The sequence below is a fragment of the Lepidochelys kempii genome, chromosome 3 (assembly GCF_965140285.1).
Source record: "Lepidochelys kempii isolate rLepKem1 chromosome 3, rLepKem1.hap1, whole genome shotgun sequence".
NCBI lineage: Eukaryota > Metazoa > Chordata > Testudines > Cheloniidae > Lepidochelys > Lepidochelys kempii.
The window spans coordinates 141,982,138-141,999,941 of NC_136382.1; the positions used below are offsets into that span (position 1 = coordinate 141,982,138).

The 17,804-nt window shown below is 43.8% G+C and overlaps 1 protein-coding gene across 1 annotated transcript in view; it reads left to right on the plus strand.

Annotated features, from left to right (window-relative positions):
* Positions 1 to 11,371, plus strand: part of DRC8 (dynein regulatory complex subunit 8) — a 34,961-nt gene extending 23,590 nt beyond the window's left edge. The window contains exons 3-7 of the mRNA XM_073335272.2: positions 798 to 870; positions 6,288 to 6,367; positions 7,333 to 7,375; positions 7,482 to 7,548; positions 10,936 to 11,371. Coding sequence (XP_073191373.1) covers positions 798 to 870; positions 6,288 to 6,367; positions 7,333 to 7,375; positions 7,482 to 7,548; positions 10,936 to 11,051 — 379 coding nt within the window. The 3' untranslated portion in view covers positions 11,052 to 11,371. The remainder of the gene's footprint in view (positions 1 to 797; positions 871 to 6,287; positions 6,368 to 7,332; positions 7,376 to 7,481; positions 7,549 to 10,935) is intronic.
* The last annotated feature ends 6,433 nt before the right edge of the window (positions 11,372 to 17,804 follow it).

Here is a 17,804-nt window from a genome sequence, read left to right on the forward strand (position 1 = left end):
AATTTCAAAATGGGAAAAATTAAGTTTGAGGTGGTTCAGGTCTGTCTTTTTTTTTTTAATCAGTTGAAACCAGTTTGCTCATCTTTGACCTCTAGAAACCTCAGGTGAATTTATATGTACACTGTGACACCCTTCTAAATTTCTCAGATAGCATCTCTCTTGATATTTAATTTTTTGTTTCTATTTGAGGCATCACTAGTTTGGTCCTAAATTTTATTTGGAACTTCATAACAAGTGCGCTAGATTTGTTAGTAAGGTCTTCCACTCATGAACCACTAATGTGTGCATGCAACATAGAGCCAGGCTGGTAATCTTGACCATGTAGTGGTGTTTTCAACTTTGAAGCTCACTCAACAATGCTGCACCCGCCTTCATTTTACCTTCATTTTACCTTCATATAGGACTTTTCATCTCAATGGATTCCAAAGAGCTTTATTAACTATGGTATACAGTATAAATATAGACCCTGCTGAAATCCAGCCATACTGAGAAAGAGAACTGCAGTCAGGAAGCAACCTACATACAACACAACACACTGCACTGCAACAGGGGGAGAGCAGATTTTGGGTTAAGGCCACAGGGCAAACCCATATTCTTTCAAAAAGTGCCATGAGATTTTTTTAATGTCCACACAAAACAAAGAGGATCTTAGTTTTAAGGCCTCACTATAAACCACCACCCTCCTCTTCCCTCCTTCTCTCCCTCCCACACACACTTGCTCTGGGTTGATAGCTGGTTCTGCCATAGGTTTTCTTGTACTCTAGATTTACTGACCAAAATGTTTTTTTCTTTTTCAGAGAGATTGGTACAATCATCAGGTCATTAGGATGCTGCCCAAGTGAGGGCGAATTACATGATCTGCTTGCAGAGGTAAGCGGTTTGTCTCTTGTAATTTTTCTTCAATCTTACAATTTGCAAAAGTTTTAATCTCTGCATTGCTGTGTGGGAGACCTTAGCTTGTTTCCCAGAGGCTGGAAATGTTATGGAGACAGGTCACTCAGCAAGGGGGTCCCTCAGATTGCCTTGAGCAACCCCTAAGGCTGATACGGGAGCAACACTGATAGAATACAAAAAGGAATCTTTTCAGGTCCGGCTACATATCGGCTGACAGACTTGGGCTAGCAGGGCTTTAGAAATAGCTGTATAGACAGTGCGTTGAAGTTACAGCTTAAGCTGGAACTTGGGGTCTGAAGCCCACCCACCTCCATAGATTTCAGAGTCCAAGCACCAACCCAAGCCGCAACTTCAAAGTGCTGCCTATGCAGATATTTTTAAAGTGCGAGCCCCAAGTCTGTCAACCTGGTCTGGGAGGCAAAATGCTTTTGTCTCCTACCAAGGATGGTTACGGTGATCCAGTGCCAAGAGGGTGGGGGAGTTCTTTGTCAAGAACCAAGGAAAAATATACCTTTGCAGATGGAAAAATAAAAAAGTGAGTTCCAAACTCATCAGGTTACACAAGCTCCAACTGAATTAACTTCTTGACACAATCACGCCAAACAGAATGAACAAGTAATACCAATTAACTCATGAAATAGCATTGAAGTTGTGACTTTAACCTCAAAGAGCTTCTGAGGAAAGACCTGCCATGTATTCTTCTTTTATCCCCTATGATTCCTACATATTGCACACGTCTGATGCATTATTTAGTCTATTTCAGTGCGACGTTCTTTGTTTCAGCAGTTCAACATAATGGGGGGAGCTAAGGATATGGTTGTACCCATAATGGCGATTTTTCCCCTTTTTGTGGGTTTGTAATAACGTTAATGTTTTGTTTTAAACTGGCTTTTAAACATTGTATTGCCTTTTCTGTAATGCTAGGTCACAATTATTTGAACAGTATAAAAGTGAGATACAATAGGATTATTAAACCAGTTTCCTTGATTATGGTGATGCTAAAAATGTATTGGTGCATTGAACTTCTGTACCTTTACCAATATTGTATGGCTCAACCTCCTCATTCCAACCCTTTTTTCCTGATTCTCTTTGAGTCTTCATCCTTTCTCCCAGGATTGTCTTCTCCTAAAGTTGCTATGCAATCTTTATTCTTTAAAATAACATTTAAAAGGGTTTGGTTTCTTTCTAAATTAATGGAGTTGTACTAGTGTAACTAGTAAGCAGAATTTGGACTAAATACATTTTGAAACTAAAAATTGCATCTCACAAGTCTAAATTCAGGTTTAAAGGGAGTAATACCCTACAGTTTAGCTATTTACAAAACAAGAGGTTTTGAGTACTCATGCAATGGTCTGAACAAGCAACTTAGTTCCTGTGCGTTCTGCTGCAGACAACGAAAAATTGAGATAGCTGGAAGCTGCAGCTCTGTATATAACCTGGTGCTGAATGTTCAGTGCCATGAGGTGATGCTTTTGTAGCCCCAACAGACATGGCTTTCTAGAAGGTTCCAGAAATGCCAGTCCTATGAGTGTGAATGTCCAAAACTTTCTCTTGAAGATGCACAGTAACTAGTCAGTAATCTTTTCTTGCTCATTTCCTTCATCCTATAAGTCCGAGTTCCCACTCCCCGAATTGTGTGCAGGGAACTTCTACTGGTAAACACCAGTCCAATGGTTTTTTATTTTTTTTATTGAATACTTTGATTTTAGATTGTAATTTGTCCGCTCAGTCCCTGCTCTATTTCTACTTCCTAGTAGGAAACTGGGGTCACCACAGTGACGATGCATAGGGTGGAGCCAGAGTGCGGGACACAGCAGCAGAAATATTTTCCACGACTGCCTCCTCTTCTCTTTTGCAGGTGATATCAGGTTGAAATGCTACCTTGTGGGAAGGAAAGATCCCTTGGAAGTAGCCTGAAGAGAGGGGTGTGTGTGTGTGTCCTTATATATACACACCCCCCCATATGTCATGATGCTGGAGTTTGGCTCCCACCCAGAAAATTTTGCTATCCCTACCTCTTATCCGTATGCCAACTCCATCCCCCCTAGAGTCTCACATAGCAGTGGTTCCACTCCCTGGCTCAGCTGACTCTCTGCTCTTTAGATGAAGAGAAAGTGCAAAGAACCAGCAGAATAGAAAGTTGTCTTGCCTGCTACAGCCTGCCTGCTGTGGTTTTGCTCCCCTTATTAGCAGAGTTCCCCAACTCCTATCTTCAACCAAGAAGTAGAAGACAGTCTGAGGAAAGAGAAATTTATGCTCCAAAATATAAATAATACAAAAAAAAACAAACCCACATGGATTGTCATTTACTGATAAATGAAAATCTCTGCACCCTGGCCCAAGATTTACAAAAGAGAAATGGAAGGAGATGGAGGAAAGATGGTCAAGAATTAGGACACTGACCTGGGACTCTGGAGACCTTGGGTCCAAACCTTTTCCACCATAGACTTTGTGTGACTTTGAGCAAATCACTTAGTTTTCCTTCTGTACAATGGGGAAAATAGTACTGCCCTACGTCACAGTGGGGGTTAGTGTAATAATACTCACAAGACACTAGTGTTCAGATACTATGGTAATAGAGGTCCTAGAAGTACCTTGACTAGATAGATGAGTATAATGCTTTAAATATTTCACCCTGCAGTAGCTATTACTGTCATAGCCCCCATAAATAGAGCAAAAAATACAGGCAAGAAGATGAAATTTTAGTGAAAAAGCAATTTTAAGATAGGAGTGACCATGATGGTGGATAAGATGAAGATAAACATCTGCAAAACTTGAAGGACTTAAAGCAAAGCATTTATTTGGCCTCTCATTACCACCTGTCCAGTGTTAAGGAAAGAACCTATTTTCAGTCTTTCTGCATTTTAGAGTAGAGAAAATCCCAAGACACCTCTGGGCCTACAGTACAAATGAATTGGTGGGTGCTTCCCTCACTTTGACATCAGTAGGAGTTGAGGTTGCTCATCACCTCACAGTAGCGGGTCCATTATCGGTGATGAAACACTTCTTTTACCAGGAAATGCTTTATTGGGATAAAATGCAAACGGTAAACCAACAAAGAGACAAATCTAATACTTTATTTTGTAAGTCACAAATACATGTTTTTGTTACATCGTGGATTCTGGAGCGGCTATTTGCTACTAATGTGTTTTTTCTTCCCAGTCTGAAAATTAGGACCACATTTAGCCCTGTGGTGAGCAGCTGCAAATCCCATTGATGGAAATGGCGATTGAGAGTGCTTAGCACCTGCTGGATCAGGCCTAATGGTTCTGGCTTTTAAACATGATTTATTTGCAGTATGATCTTTATGTGCCCTTTGGGACCTTAGTTAATGTATAATATAAGATGTCTCTGTATAGTATCTATAAATACTTACCACATTACTACTTCTGTCTTTTTGGTTTCCTAACCTACAGCCCGTTGGAACATAGGTGCTTCATAAAACATCCTTACTACAGACATTGTCTCAATATTTGTGAAGCATGAAATAGTTCAGTTTATTGACTATTATGTCATGAGAGGGAAATTAATTTTTGCCATCCATTTTATTGCATCTTTGCAGTGTATTCAGCATTAAAATAAACAACCCTGTAATGATTACAGAGTTATTCGTGTATAGAACAGCTTCATTTTCTAACAAAAGATTCTCTGTTATAAGGCACAGCAGACAGAGGGCAACGCTGTAGCTTCAAGACATTGTCGGAACTGAAGGGGTGGGGAATGAAGATGGACTGTTCATTGGTGACTGCTGCTAGAAGTGTTGCCCCTGAGGCAACCAAAATGCCTTTCAGAACACACAGTGAACGCAGCAGCTCCTGCTACATGCTTTAACTGGGTGCTGCATGTGGTGATCCCTCCTCTGGCTCATCTCCACTGATCATGCAGAAAAGGACAGCAGGAGCCTTCTTGCCACATTCTTTCCCGAGGAATTTAGAACCACTGCCTGTGCTAGACTTCTTCCATTCTTGCCTGCTAAGAGTGCAAGGATTGAGTGTGTCTCGTCCCCATATGGGGTTGGTTTTAACTCAGTTGCTCTGTGCCCACCTTTGTATGGGCACAATGTAGCCCAGAGTGTTCCTTTCAGGAGTGAAACTTGAAGTTTTCAACACAGGCATGTTCCTGAACAATTAGAAACTCTTTTTGTTCATGCTGCTTGACCCCTATGGAAGCGTAGGAATGCAGTGAGGTCCCGGTAGTCTTTCCTATAGTGTGTAGAAAATCTTTCATTAATATACTTGGTTGGCAAGAAAAGTCTTTTCTTTGTATATATGGTATTTGTCATTTTCCCCACCCTTTTGTCTGTTTGACTGCCTTGAACCGAGAGCCGCTGCCACTTCGGCCTCTCCCTTGACAGCACTCTCTGGCTGTAAAATATCCGGAAACAACCATTCAGTCTTTGAGAGAGAGTACAGTATGCTGTATCGTTTATAAACACTTTGTGTGATAACTTAGCATCGGTTACTGAGTACCACTAGAGGACAATATTGAGTCGTTCAAAGCTCCCACTATAATTGTCCTGTAGCTTGTCTGGGGATATAGTCTCTTCCTTTCGATTTTTTTTTTATTTGATCACAAGTATTTCACTCAGATGCTGTGATGAGTGAGTTATTAAAAAAAACCAAAACATAAATTGCTTAGAAAATTAAAGTGAAAAATCTATTATTGCACACACTTTGGCACACTCTCTTGAGCTACATCTACATTATGAGCTAGGGGGTACAATTCTCCTGCTCATATATACATACCTGGGCTAGCACTCATCAAGCTAGCAGGATTATAAATAGTAGTGTAGCTGCAGTAGCATAGGCAGCAGCAGTGGAGGGCATGGCTTAGCCATACTGAATACAAACCTGCCTGAAACCGGTGGGTATGTATTTAGCTAAGACGGGCTTCCACTGCCACTGCTCCATGGTACTGCAGCTACACTGCTATTTATACTCACACTAGCTCCATGAGAGTGAGCAAAAATTTGTGTACATGAGCAGCGGAATCATACCCCCTAGTTCATAGTGTAAACATGGCCTTGGTTAGATGCTAAATTTTCTGCCTGACACTCTTGAGAACAAAACCCAGTAATATTCACTTAGCTTAATCAATTAAGTACTTCATACAATGTATCATTACTATTTATTTATTATAGGCTAGATTGAGCTTTTATGATCAGCCCTGCGTATGGGCTGGCGTGTAGCCATGCCATCTGACAAGGAAAAAAAAATGGCCACTCAGAGATGAGTGAGGCCTTATAGATCCAACCACTTCTTTCCTGTCTGGCAACTTTAAGACTAGTCAAAATCTAACCCTTCTATTTTAATGCAGAGCCAACTGGTTCTCTTTTTAGTTTTCTAATGTGTCATCTAAGATTTAAATTTACTATCCTTCTGTTTTAATATCAGGTAGAAGAAGAAGAACCTACTGGGTATATTCGTTTGGAAAAATTTCTTCCAATGATGACAAAAGTATTAATGGAAAGAAGGTAATGGAAAAATAGATTTATTTTTTTTTCTATGTTGTAGCTTGGTTCAGATCCATGGGTGGCTGATTTTGACCAAAGATATTTTTATGTAACTGGAAAAAGTAAATATTTTGGGTTTTTTTTAACTCTATCCAAGTTTGATAGTGATGATGAGTATTTTAGTTCAAACTGATTTAATCTAAAAATGTTTTAGTCACTAAAACCACACAAATAATATCACATAGTTTATAGTCACTGTGAATTATGATGTGTCGCTTCTCTTGTCTTGTATAGTGTGAATCAAAATAAACTTCCCATTCATCTGATTTTGTGTGTCTCTAAAGAGATTTTATCAAAATAAAGGTCTTTAATCATCAGGTTTTTGCAAACCTGAGTTTAATTTATGGGTAGACATAGCATGTTTCTAATAACACATAAATCAGCTTCATATTAATGTGTTAACAAAATAACTACCATGCACAGTAAATATGATTAGCAGTCTAAAAGGTTAACTGGTCTGGAAGTAGAAGGCTATACATACAGTATTCAGAGGCATGCAGTGGTCTTTGCATTTACAGGTGGACTTGATGTGTTTTCATTTGTCCTTCATTGTAACAGTATTACCTGTAATGAACTTACCTTTATTCTTAAAAAAAAAAAAGGTGGCAGTGTCTTAAAAGTTTTGTGAACCCCATAGTTTTATATCCAATGCTGCAAAGTTCTTTTGCATACAAAACTCCAACTGACTTCAGTGGAATGTAGTTCTGCATGATTAGGTTAAATTGTTTCCTTGCATATGTATTCTTGCAGCACACATAACTTGCAAGCTGCAAGTGTGTTTAAGTAAATTTTCATTTGTGTTTTTCCTTTTTCTTTAGTGTTTAGGATTTATTGTGTATTGTTTTGTTACTGTTGTGAGGTCCTGCTTCCAAAACTGCATAGCCCTTCAAGTCATGGCACTAATTGTCCTAATTCAATGATTTCAGATACCGGCCTATTCCAGAAGATGTACTTTTACGTGCATTTGAGGTCTGTAACCACAATTTTAAAGCATCTAGTTAAGGGGAAAATAATTATTGAATCTTGACTCCATAAGGTGTTAAACCAAAAGGTTTTATTTATTTCTTTTCTTTAGGTTTTAGATGCGAATAAATGCGGACATCTTACTAAAGAGGAGTTAGTCAAATATATGACTGAAGAAGGTAAAGATTTTTGCTAATTAACATATAAAACATATATTTAATAAAAGAATACACTTGAGTAAACATTGCAGAACAAAACATTTCAGTTGCAACTTCTCCAGGGAAAGGATGTTATCTCTTTAACTGTTTGTACCATATCCTAGACCCCTCTGGTACTTGAAAAATAATTCAAATTAATAATTAAATTAATAATAATCATGAACAGTTCTTTGAGATGGCATCTGCATATTTCCACTTGTGACAGGCACCCTGATACCACTGAGCTTCCAGAACTTTCTAGAAAATCAGTGCCCAGATGAGCACCATCTTGTGGCATCAAATAGTCAGTCAAATTTATAAGAGGTTGTACAGTTTCCAACCCCTTCATTTCTTTCCTTTCCATGGCTACCTGTAGATATAGTGTCCTGCTATGTTCTGTGTATGAGGAGCTACTTTTTTTTAACCAAAGATCTCCTGTTAATATGTTTAGAACTGTAGTTGTTTAGGTAGTTTCTGTGCCAATGCACATCTTTCTTGCAGGACCATCTCTTTTCTGGTTCAAGAGCATTATGTCCAACCCGAAAGAATCGGAGAAAAAGACCAGATTTAAGCAGTGTATTTTTATGCACTTCCATCTTTCCAAAGTTTGATGCACATATCTGTTGCCTGAAGTGTTTGTATTTATTGTATGGGTTGTTTGGCATACCAGCTCTTTATGCCTTGACTTCAAAAAGACAAACATACTTCACTCCTAACTCTCCCAGGCCTTTCCTTGGTTCAGGGCCCTATTCTCATGCAGGGACACAGCAGCCCTTCATCAGCTCTTAAGCCACCTGCAGCAGGAAAACAGAAGACTTTGGTGCCGGGGTTTGCCCTTTTTCTGGCACCAGCTCAGTGGAACGCTATGCTCCATCATCTAAGTCTCTCAGTGCCAAGACATCCTTACTGCTGTGGACTTGGACAGTGCCTCCTCCCAGAGAAGAACCAGATGGTACAGCCAGGGCAATTTCCTCCGTTCTGGAGTCTCTCTCTTAGCCCTGAAGGAGCCTCTAATGTACTGACCTCTCCTTGGATCAGGGTTTTCAGTTGGGCTTGATATTTGTGGAGGTCTAGATTCTGTTCTTCTTTGCCCTCAAGTGTGGGGCCCAGAGAGGTTCTCCAAACGGAAAGAGTCAGTGCCACCACAGAGAAGGAAGAGGAAATACCACGATGGATCTAGGAATTGTCTGGGTGGCATAGATGCCGACTCTGTGGGTGCTCTGGGGCTGGAGCACCCACAGGGAAAATTAATGGGTGCTCTGCACCCACCGGTAGCCAACCTCCCTGCCCTGCTCCCCCGCCTCACCACCTCCTCTACCTGCTCCCAGCACGCTGTGTCTCTGCTCCTCCCTCCCTCCCTCTCAGCACTTGCTGCCCCCAAACCGCTTTAGCAAGTGCTGGGAGGGACAGGAAGGAGTGGGAACATGGAATGCTCAGGGGAGAAGGTGAGGAAGAGGCGGGGCTGGGGCGGAGATTTGGGGAAGGAGTCGAATAGGGGCAGAGAGGAGGCAGAGTTGGGGTGGGGACTTTGGGGAAGGGGTTGGAATGGGGGTAGGAGGGGGCTGGGAAGGGGTGGAGTCAGGGCGGGGCTGGAGGCAGAGGGGGTTCGAGCACCAACCAGCGCCAGAAGAAGTTGGCACTTATGCTGGGTGGATTCAAAATGTTGGTCCCTCTTTTAGGCTCTCCCTCTCTTGGAGACAGTGATGGTCCTTCTGTGCCAATGTGCCTCTATTTTTCACTGTATCCTTTCTTCCTGGAAGAGAACCAATAGATTGAGATCTTCAGATCTGGAGGATCTAACTGTCTTTTTTCAGTGCCCCAGTTAGCCTTGATGCTCTCCATGATGGATTTGAGGCACACCTCAACATTTCTTGGGATGAGGGAGCAGTATCTTCTGATAATTCACTTTTCCCTTCAGGCTCCACTAGGAGCTTCTCTCCCACAAGTCTGAATATGCAGACAACACTGTTGAAGAATTACAGTACTAACAACTCTTTCTGGTAGCATGTGGAGTGACTGCAAGCTCAAGCTCCTACAGCATGTCTGAAAACAGAAGATAGAGTCCCTAACAGGACAGTAGTAGAGAAAATACTGCTCCATCTACAACCTAATTCGCCTTTGGTGTTAAGGTCAATCTATGACTGAATATGTGGGGAAAACAAACTATGGTATAAGCTTTCATGAGCTACAGCTCACTTGCATCTGATGAAGTGAGCTGTAGCTCACGAAAGCTTATACTCAAATTGGTTAGTCTCTAAGGTGCCACTAGTACTCCTTTTCTTTTTGCAAATACAGGCTAACACGGCTGCTACTCTGAAACTATGGTAGTTTTAGATGGGAGAGTTTTAAACATCTCTAGTGCAGCTGCTGTTGGAGGAAGGAGTTTAACACATACACTGCACTGCTCACCACAGGCATGCTAGTCCTGTGCAGGGATAAGAAGTAAAATCATTTCTCCAAAATACCTGTAACTAGTTGGAAAATGTGTTACGCTAATGTAGGAAAGATCTACTGTTTCTTGGACAATCAGAAGCTAATGTTTGTTAGGAAATCTCCCGCCATTTCACTAATTTCAGTGCCGCTCTTCCACCAGTGGTGGCAAAAGTGAGAGAACAAGTGTAGACAGGGTACAGCCATGGTGAAAATGGCTGTGCCCTGTCTACATTAACAGTCCCACTATTATGATCCCAGGTTAACTGCACTGGTGCTAGTGAAATGGTGGAAGGTTTCCTAGAAGGATGGTGTCCCTAGCCTCCGTTTGCCAGAAGCTGGGAACGGACAACAGGGAATGATTACCTGTTCTGTTCATTTCCTTTGGGGCACCTGGCATTGGCCACTGTTGGAAGACAGGGTGCTGGCTAGATGGACCTTTGGTCTGACCCAGTATGGCCATTCCTGTGTTCCTGAAAAAAGATGCTGCCTTTAAGAATTCATCCTGATTGACTAGAGCTTTTGTTCTGTAATCACTCCCCATTTCCGGGAAGTTCTAGAAAAATGAAAAGACAAAACCACCTTATTTTATGTTTATATCATTTTTTTAATCACCCATGGGCGAACTTTTCACAAAGTGACCTTTTCCAGACCTCAAGAAGAGCACTGTGCAAATTGAAAGCTTGTCTCTTCCACTAAACAACATTGGTCCAATAAAAGATATTATCTGACCCGTCTTGTGTCTCCTATCCTGGAACCAACACAGCTACAACAACACTGCAAGTAACTGGTGTAAGTGAAAGAATTGGGTCCTGGGTCTGCCTGTCTTCTGCCTGAGTACCAAAAGGATTTCAAAGGAGAGCCCAAACACTAAGTCTATTGGATAAGGTTGACTAATATATAGTATCAGGACAAACTGACACTTCTGTCCTCTTGCAGGTGAACCTTTTACACAGGAAGAAATGGAGGAGATGCTGTCTGCTGCTGTAGATCCTGAAACAAATACTGTTCGTTACAGAGATTATATTACAATGATGGTAGTAGATGAAAATTAGAGTCATCCTGTAGAACTAATGGGCCACTTAGTTACACCAGTGTAAATTTGGAGTTAGTCTGGATATACAGTGGCATCATAGAAATCAGAATCTGACAGTGTTTGTAATTCCAATACAATCTTTATGAAAGCGTTTCCTTGGATTTTGTATCTTTGAACACAAGAAACATTTAAGGTGTCTGAAAAGGGGTTATTGAAAGAAATATTGTATAGAAGATGGGAAAGAGGAGAGATAAAAAGCATGGAATTCAGATGTATAAGTGACACACAAACAGGACAAATAAGGAACAAGAAACTATTTTAGAATTACATTTGAAAAAGTGAGGGTGGGGGGGGGGGGGGAAATGGGACTGTTGCAGATCTGTGAGGCTCTTAAGATGGCTGAAATTTTAAAGGGATACTACCAAGATAAAATTTTTATAATTTAAAATAAAATTTATATTTTAAAATAACACTTAGAGTTGTAAAATACTTTCAATTTTATTTTCAGCATTTATTTTTTGTTTACTTTCTTTATTTTACTCACATTAAGCAATGAAACTAGTCAGTTTCATTTCAGGTTCTCATTCACCAGTACATAGTATTTTTGCTTCAGTTTTAAAAAGAGCAGGGAAATCCAAAAATGCTGCTAATTTAAATGTAAAATAAAAGAAATCATTAAATTTCTGTTTAATATGGGAATTGACAGAAAAAACGCACCCCCTTTTTACCATAACCTAAATGTGAGGTCTCAATTATCTAAGTGTGTCTTTTAAATAACAATTCTGCTCAGTTTTGAATGGAAAGATAATGGTGAGGAAATCAGAAATCTTTGTGTAACAGGGAAATTATGGAAGAACACTTGAGGCCATTGTGAATAAAAGTTATGCTCTTACAATTTTTTTTTACTTTTATCTCAGTTATTTGTTAAGCATCAACAGTAAGCTTGGTTCTGTATCTTATACATATAGAAAGAAATGGTCCTTGTTCTGGGTACTTACAGAATAAGTATTTTTCACTCATTTCACCTTTCATCTAAATAGCTCAAAGCACTTAGCATCCATTAATTGAACAAAACTCAGAACATTCCTATATTACGCCTATAAAACCTTTTTACAGATGGGAAAACTGAGGCAGTGAGACATGAAATGACTCTCCCATCTCTCACAGTGTCAGTGTCAGAGTTGAGAACAGAACATAAGCCTCTTCTTTGAGTGCTTGTTCATGTCAATTCCAATCAGGTGTGCGTACGCCACATGCACGGTAGCTGGAAGATTTTTCCTCAGCAGCATCCATAGGGTTGTGTGGATGTCCTGGAGTCAACCTGCCAACCCACTACCCCCTCAGTTCCTTCTCTACTGCCTGTGACACCTAGATGGAACTCCCTGTTGCTCTTGCCTCGGCAAGCGCATGTTCTTTGCAGCGTCCTTTTTAGTGTAGCTTCATAATAGCTTCATAAGTTTCCTTTGGCGGGGGGGTTCCTCCACCCAACATTCCCCCAGTACCGGGGCATGCCTCTGTCCCCGGGCTTTAAGGCATGTACAGACTGTGGCAGGACTATACCTAGAAGCGACCCGCACACTTCATGCTTGAAATATCTCCGTGAGGGTCACCTTAGAGAACGTTGTAAGATCTGCAAAGGGTTCCGCCCTAGGACCCTAAAGGACAGAGATCAGTGCCTCCGTATTTTGCTCATGGAGGGAGCGCTTCAGCCTCAGTCAGAACCCAGTGCAGGGAGCCAAACCCAGTGCGGGGAGCCAACCCCAAGCACCGTTTCCTTTAGTGCACGGTGCGCTGACGCTCTCGACGCATGAGCCAGTGCCGAGAAAGGGCTCCTCCAGAGATCCTTGGCACCACCACGGCTCTGCACACAGAACCCTGACCTCTGTGAGGCACCAGTCTCAAATCCTGGTGCCTCACAAAAAGAAGAGGTCATTCAGAGGCCGTTCCCTGACCAGGTCTAAGGATCAGGCAGTCAGTAACCCTCCATCCGGTGCCGTGCCCAATCACCACAGGTCATGTCGACTCCTGCCCCAGCGGGGGTTCAGTCAAGTCCAGACCCTCCTCACTTGCCAGGCCGCCAACAAGAAGACCTGCAGTTCCCCTCCATGCTGGCTGCGTTTGAGGCTGCATTGGGCCTTCTGGCACTTATGGCACCAGCCTCCCCTCCAAGGCAGGAGAGGTAGCTGGCAGTGGTTCAGGCCCCGGTGCAATCCATGGACAAGCCGGCAATGATGACAACTATGTGTGCACCATCCCTGGCGCATCCCCCCCTTCCCCCTCCCTGGCACTGGCCACCCTTATGGAGGAGCCATTCCGGTCCCCCAGTTTGTGGCACCCGTCACTGGCACTGAGGGGCTCCGCTCCTTCCTGGTTGTCTCAGTCAGAGACCTCAGAGTCGGAAGCAGAGTCTTCATGCTCCATTATAAGCAGGAGGTCCTGCTCCTGCCAAGACCGCCATCCCTACCTGGCACCATGACCAATCTAGTGGCAAGCTCCTCAGTGGCCATTCTGGACGCCCTGGGCCTATCATGAAAGCCAGGGGCAGAGCCACAGTTCCAAATTGGCACTGGTGGTCTCGGTGTCCTTTGGGCAGCCTCTCACACTTTCAGCACTCGGGATTTCAACGGTGACCCAGCTGACTTGCATACCAGTGTTAACAGTTCCAGCACTGACTGTGGCACCGACTGCGGCACTGGAGGTCCTTGCTCCTTGGGACCCCAGATTTGCTGAGGGCAGAGAGCAGGCTCCTGTACCGGTCAGCCTTTCGTCCTCCCTGGATGAGGCGTGGCCGGCACATCAGCTGCCTAGCCCTGGAGGACAGCAGGGTCTTACAGGAGCTGCTGAGATGGATGGCTCAGAACCTCAATATTGAAACAGAGAAGGTGGTGGAGGAGACTGACGGATGGTCAATATCCTTTCCCATCCTGGGCCATCCTGTATCACGCTACTCCTGATCAAAACCATCAGCGAAGCCACTAAGATACCGTGGCAGACCTCGTCCTTGTTGCCACCCACTGCAAAAAGGTATGAACGGAGACACTTTTTGTCCCCTCCAATGGGGTATGAACATCTGTATACACCTGTCCTCCCTCCGCTGGACACTCTGGTAGTGAACAAGGCCAATCAGTATGAGCGCCAGGGCTACCAGGGGCTCTCCCCGAAAAGTCAAGAGGCCAAAAAGTTGGACCTTTTTGGGGGAAAGGTTTACTCAACAGGGTGGTTGCAGCTTTGCATTGCTAACCATCAGGCAGTGGTCAGCAGATATAACTTTAATACATGTGGGGCCTTGACAAAGTTTACTGAACTCCTGTGTCTAGACTCTCGTGCTGAGTTTTCCGCGCTAGTAGAGGAGGGTAAACTAATTTCCTGCGTGTCTCTGCATGCAGCTTTGGATGCAACAGACATGGCTTTATGCACCATGGCGACTGGGGAGGCCATGAGGAGGAGTTCCTGGCTGCAGGTCTCTGGCCTCCTGTATGAGGTCCAGCAGACCATCCAGGACCTCCCCTTTTAAGGTCAGACTTTATTTTTGGAAAAGACTGACTCCCACCTGCACAGCCTCAAGGACTCTAGGGCCACCCTAAAGTCCCTTGGCTGTCACGCCCCTGCATTGGGGTGGAGGCATTTTAGAGCACAGCACCCGCCGAGGAGTTACTATCCTGAGAATAGGCAGGAGGGTCCCCATCACCACAGCAAGGAATTGCCAAAGCCCTGGCTGGGATGATTTAATTGGCGATTGGTCCTGCTTTGAACAGGGGGTTGGACTAGATGACCTCCTGAGGTCCCTTCCAACCATGAAATTCTATGATTCTTGGGACACATGGCCATGTGTACCTATGTTGTGCAACAGGCCAGGCTCAGACACCAGCCACTTCAATCTTGGCTAGCCTCAGTGTACCAGCCAGTTCAGGACAGTGTGAACAAGGTTGTGACTCGGCCTTCCCCGGTCCTTGACTCCCTCCCGTGGTGGCTCAACCTGCAGGTAGTGTGTGGGGAAGTCCCCTTTACCAGTCCTCTGCCATTCCTCTCACTGATGACACACATGTCAGACTTGGGCTGGGTTACGCACCTGGAAGACCTCAGGACACAAGGCCTCTGGTCGCAGGTGGAGCTCGCTCTCCACATCAACGTCAGAGAGCTGAGAGCAGTGTGTTTAGCGTATCAGACTTTCTGAGCCAACTTGGCAGGGAGATGTGTATCAGTTATGCCAGACAACAGCATGGCGATGTTTTAGATCAACAAACGGGGGGTGCACTCCTCTCCCCTGTGCCAAGAAGCCCTCATGCTGTGGGACTTGTGTAGCTCATTTGATACACCTGCAAGCATCGTACCTCCTGGGAGTACAGAATGAGTTGGCGGACCATCTCAACAGGTCATTCCACGGCCATGAGTGGTCCCTACACCGGCATGTCGCAAACTCCATCTTTCAATGGTGGGGCTTTCCCCAAATAGATCTGTTCACCATGTGACACAACAGCAAGTGCCAGCAATTCTGCACCTCCCTGAATCACAGCCCGGGCTCCATCGCGGACATGGTTCCTCCTCCCATGGGGAGGCCATCTCCTATATGGGTTTCCGCCTATCCCTCTTGTTCACAAGGTGTTCCTCAAGATATGGAGGAAAGAAACTGCAGTGATATTGATAGCTCCAGCCTGGCCTTGCCAACACTGGTACACATCTGTACTCAAAATGTCCATGGAAGCCCCAGTCACCCTGCCACTCTTCCCAGACTTAATAACTCAGGATCATGGCCATCTCCAGCACCCGAATCTCAAGTTGCTGCACCTCACGGCGTGGAAGCTTCGTGGCTGAACCTAATGGAGCTCTTCTGCTCGGATCTAGTCAGACAAGTCCTCCTTGGCAGTAGGAAACTCTCCACCAGGGCTACCTACCTGGCCAAATGGAAGAGATTTTCAATCTGGTCGGCACAGCACTGTCCATCCCTGATGCTCACCTCAATACCACTTATACTGGACTACCTTCTCCATCTTAAGCAGCAGGAGCTGTCCATATCGTCAATAAGGGTTCACTTGGCCACCATTTCTGCCTTTCGTCCAGGTGCAGAGAGCCGCTCTATCTTTACCAACCCTATGGTCAGCCGTTTTCTGAAAGATCTCGATAGACTATATCCACAAAGCTGACAACCGATCCTGGCCTGGGACCTTAATCTGGACCTCCCCAAACTGATGGGGCCACCCTTCAAACTGCTGGCGACGTGCTCCCTGCTCTACCTCTCATACAAGTTGGTGTTTCTAGGAGGGTGTCTGAGCTCAAGGCCCTAATATCAGAGCCTTCTCACACAGTGTTCTATGAGGACAAGGTTCAGCTCAGGCCCCACCCAGCTTTCCTCCTGAAGGTTGTCTCCAAGTTTCACATCAACCAGGACATCTTCCTTCCAGTGTTCTATCCTAAGCCCCACATAAGTGACAGAGAGCAGAGGCTTCACTCGTTGGACATCCGGAGAGCTCTAGCTTTTTACATAGAAAGAACGAAGCTGTTCCAAAAGTCAATTCAACTGTGGCTGTGGTAGACCGGATGAAAGTCTCCTCTCAGCGAATTTCATCGTGGATCATGTCCTGCATCTGAGAGTGGCAGAGATGCCTGCTCCTCTGCTCACAGCACACTCCCACCAGGGTTCCCACCCAGGAAATATGCAGACCAGCGACGTGATCCTCAATACATACCTTTACATCGCATTATTCTATCATCCAGCAGGCCAGAGACAACGCGGCCTTTGATAGAGCAGTGCTCCAGTCAGTGGACATCTGAATTCCAACCCCGCCTCCGGAATTTAGGCTTGGGAGTCACCTGATTGGAATTGACATAAACAAGCAGGCAAAGAAAATAAGGTTTCTCACCTTCTTGTAATTGTTGTTCGAGATGTGTTGTTCGTGTCCATTCCAATACCCATCCTCCTACCCCTCTGTCGGAGTAGCCAGCAAGAAGGAACAGAGGGGGTGGTGGGTCGGCAGGGCATATAGTAAATGCCATGAAGGCACAACTCTAAGGAGAGCCCAAGCCGATCCTATGGATACTGCTAGAGGAAAATCTTCCAGCTGTTGTGCGAACAGTGCACACACACCTGATTTGGAATGGACATGAACAACACATCTCGAAGAAAACAGTTACAAGAAAGTGAGTAACTGTTTTTTTTTTTCCTGACTCATAGGCCCTTGGATAACCACTTTGATATTATACATATAATACTCATCATTTAACCTCCATCTGCTATTTAATACACTATAGAGTGATGCCTGCTGTCTGTCATAGACAAGTGTTTAGCATGATTTGCACTTACTGGTATAAATTGTATGATCCAGTTATCCAAATCTATTTCTCAGATTGAAAGGTCTCTATGGGAGGGATCATCTTTTTGTTGTCTGTACAGCGTCTAGCACAATGGGGTTTTGGTCTATGACTAGGGCCCCTTGGCTCTACAGTAATACAAATAATAAATATCTCTTAACAACTTTACCATGTTTTCTCCCTGCATGGAATTTTACTCTTGATGACATTGTCCTAAGGGTCCTATGGTTTTTGCATTGGGAAACCTGCAGGAAGGAACCAACTTAGAATGCAGAGTAACTTCATGGAGGTATCAGAGTAACAGCCGTGTTAGTCTGTATTCGCAAAAAGAAAAGGAGTACTTGTGGCACCTTAGAGACTAACCAATTTATTTGAGCATGAGCTTTCGTGAGCTACAGCTCACTTCATCGGATGCATACCATGGAAACTGCAGCAGACTTTATATATACACAGAGAATATGAAACA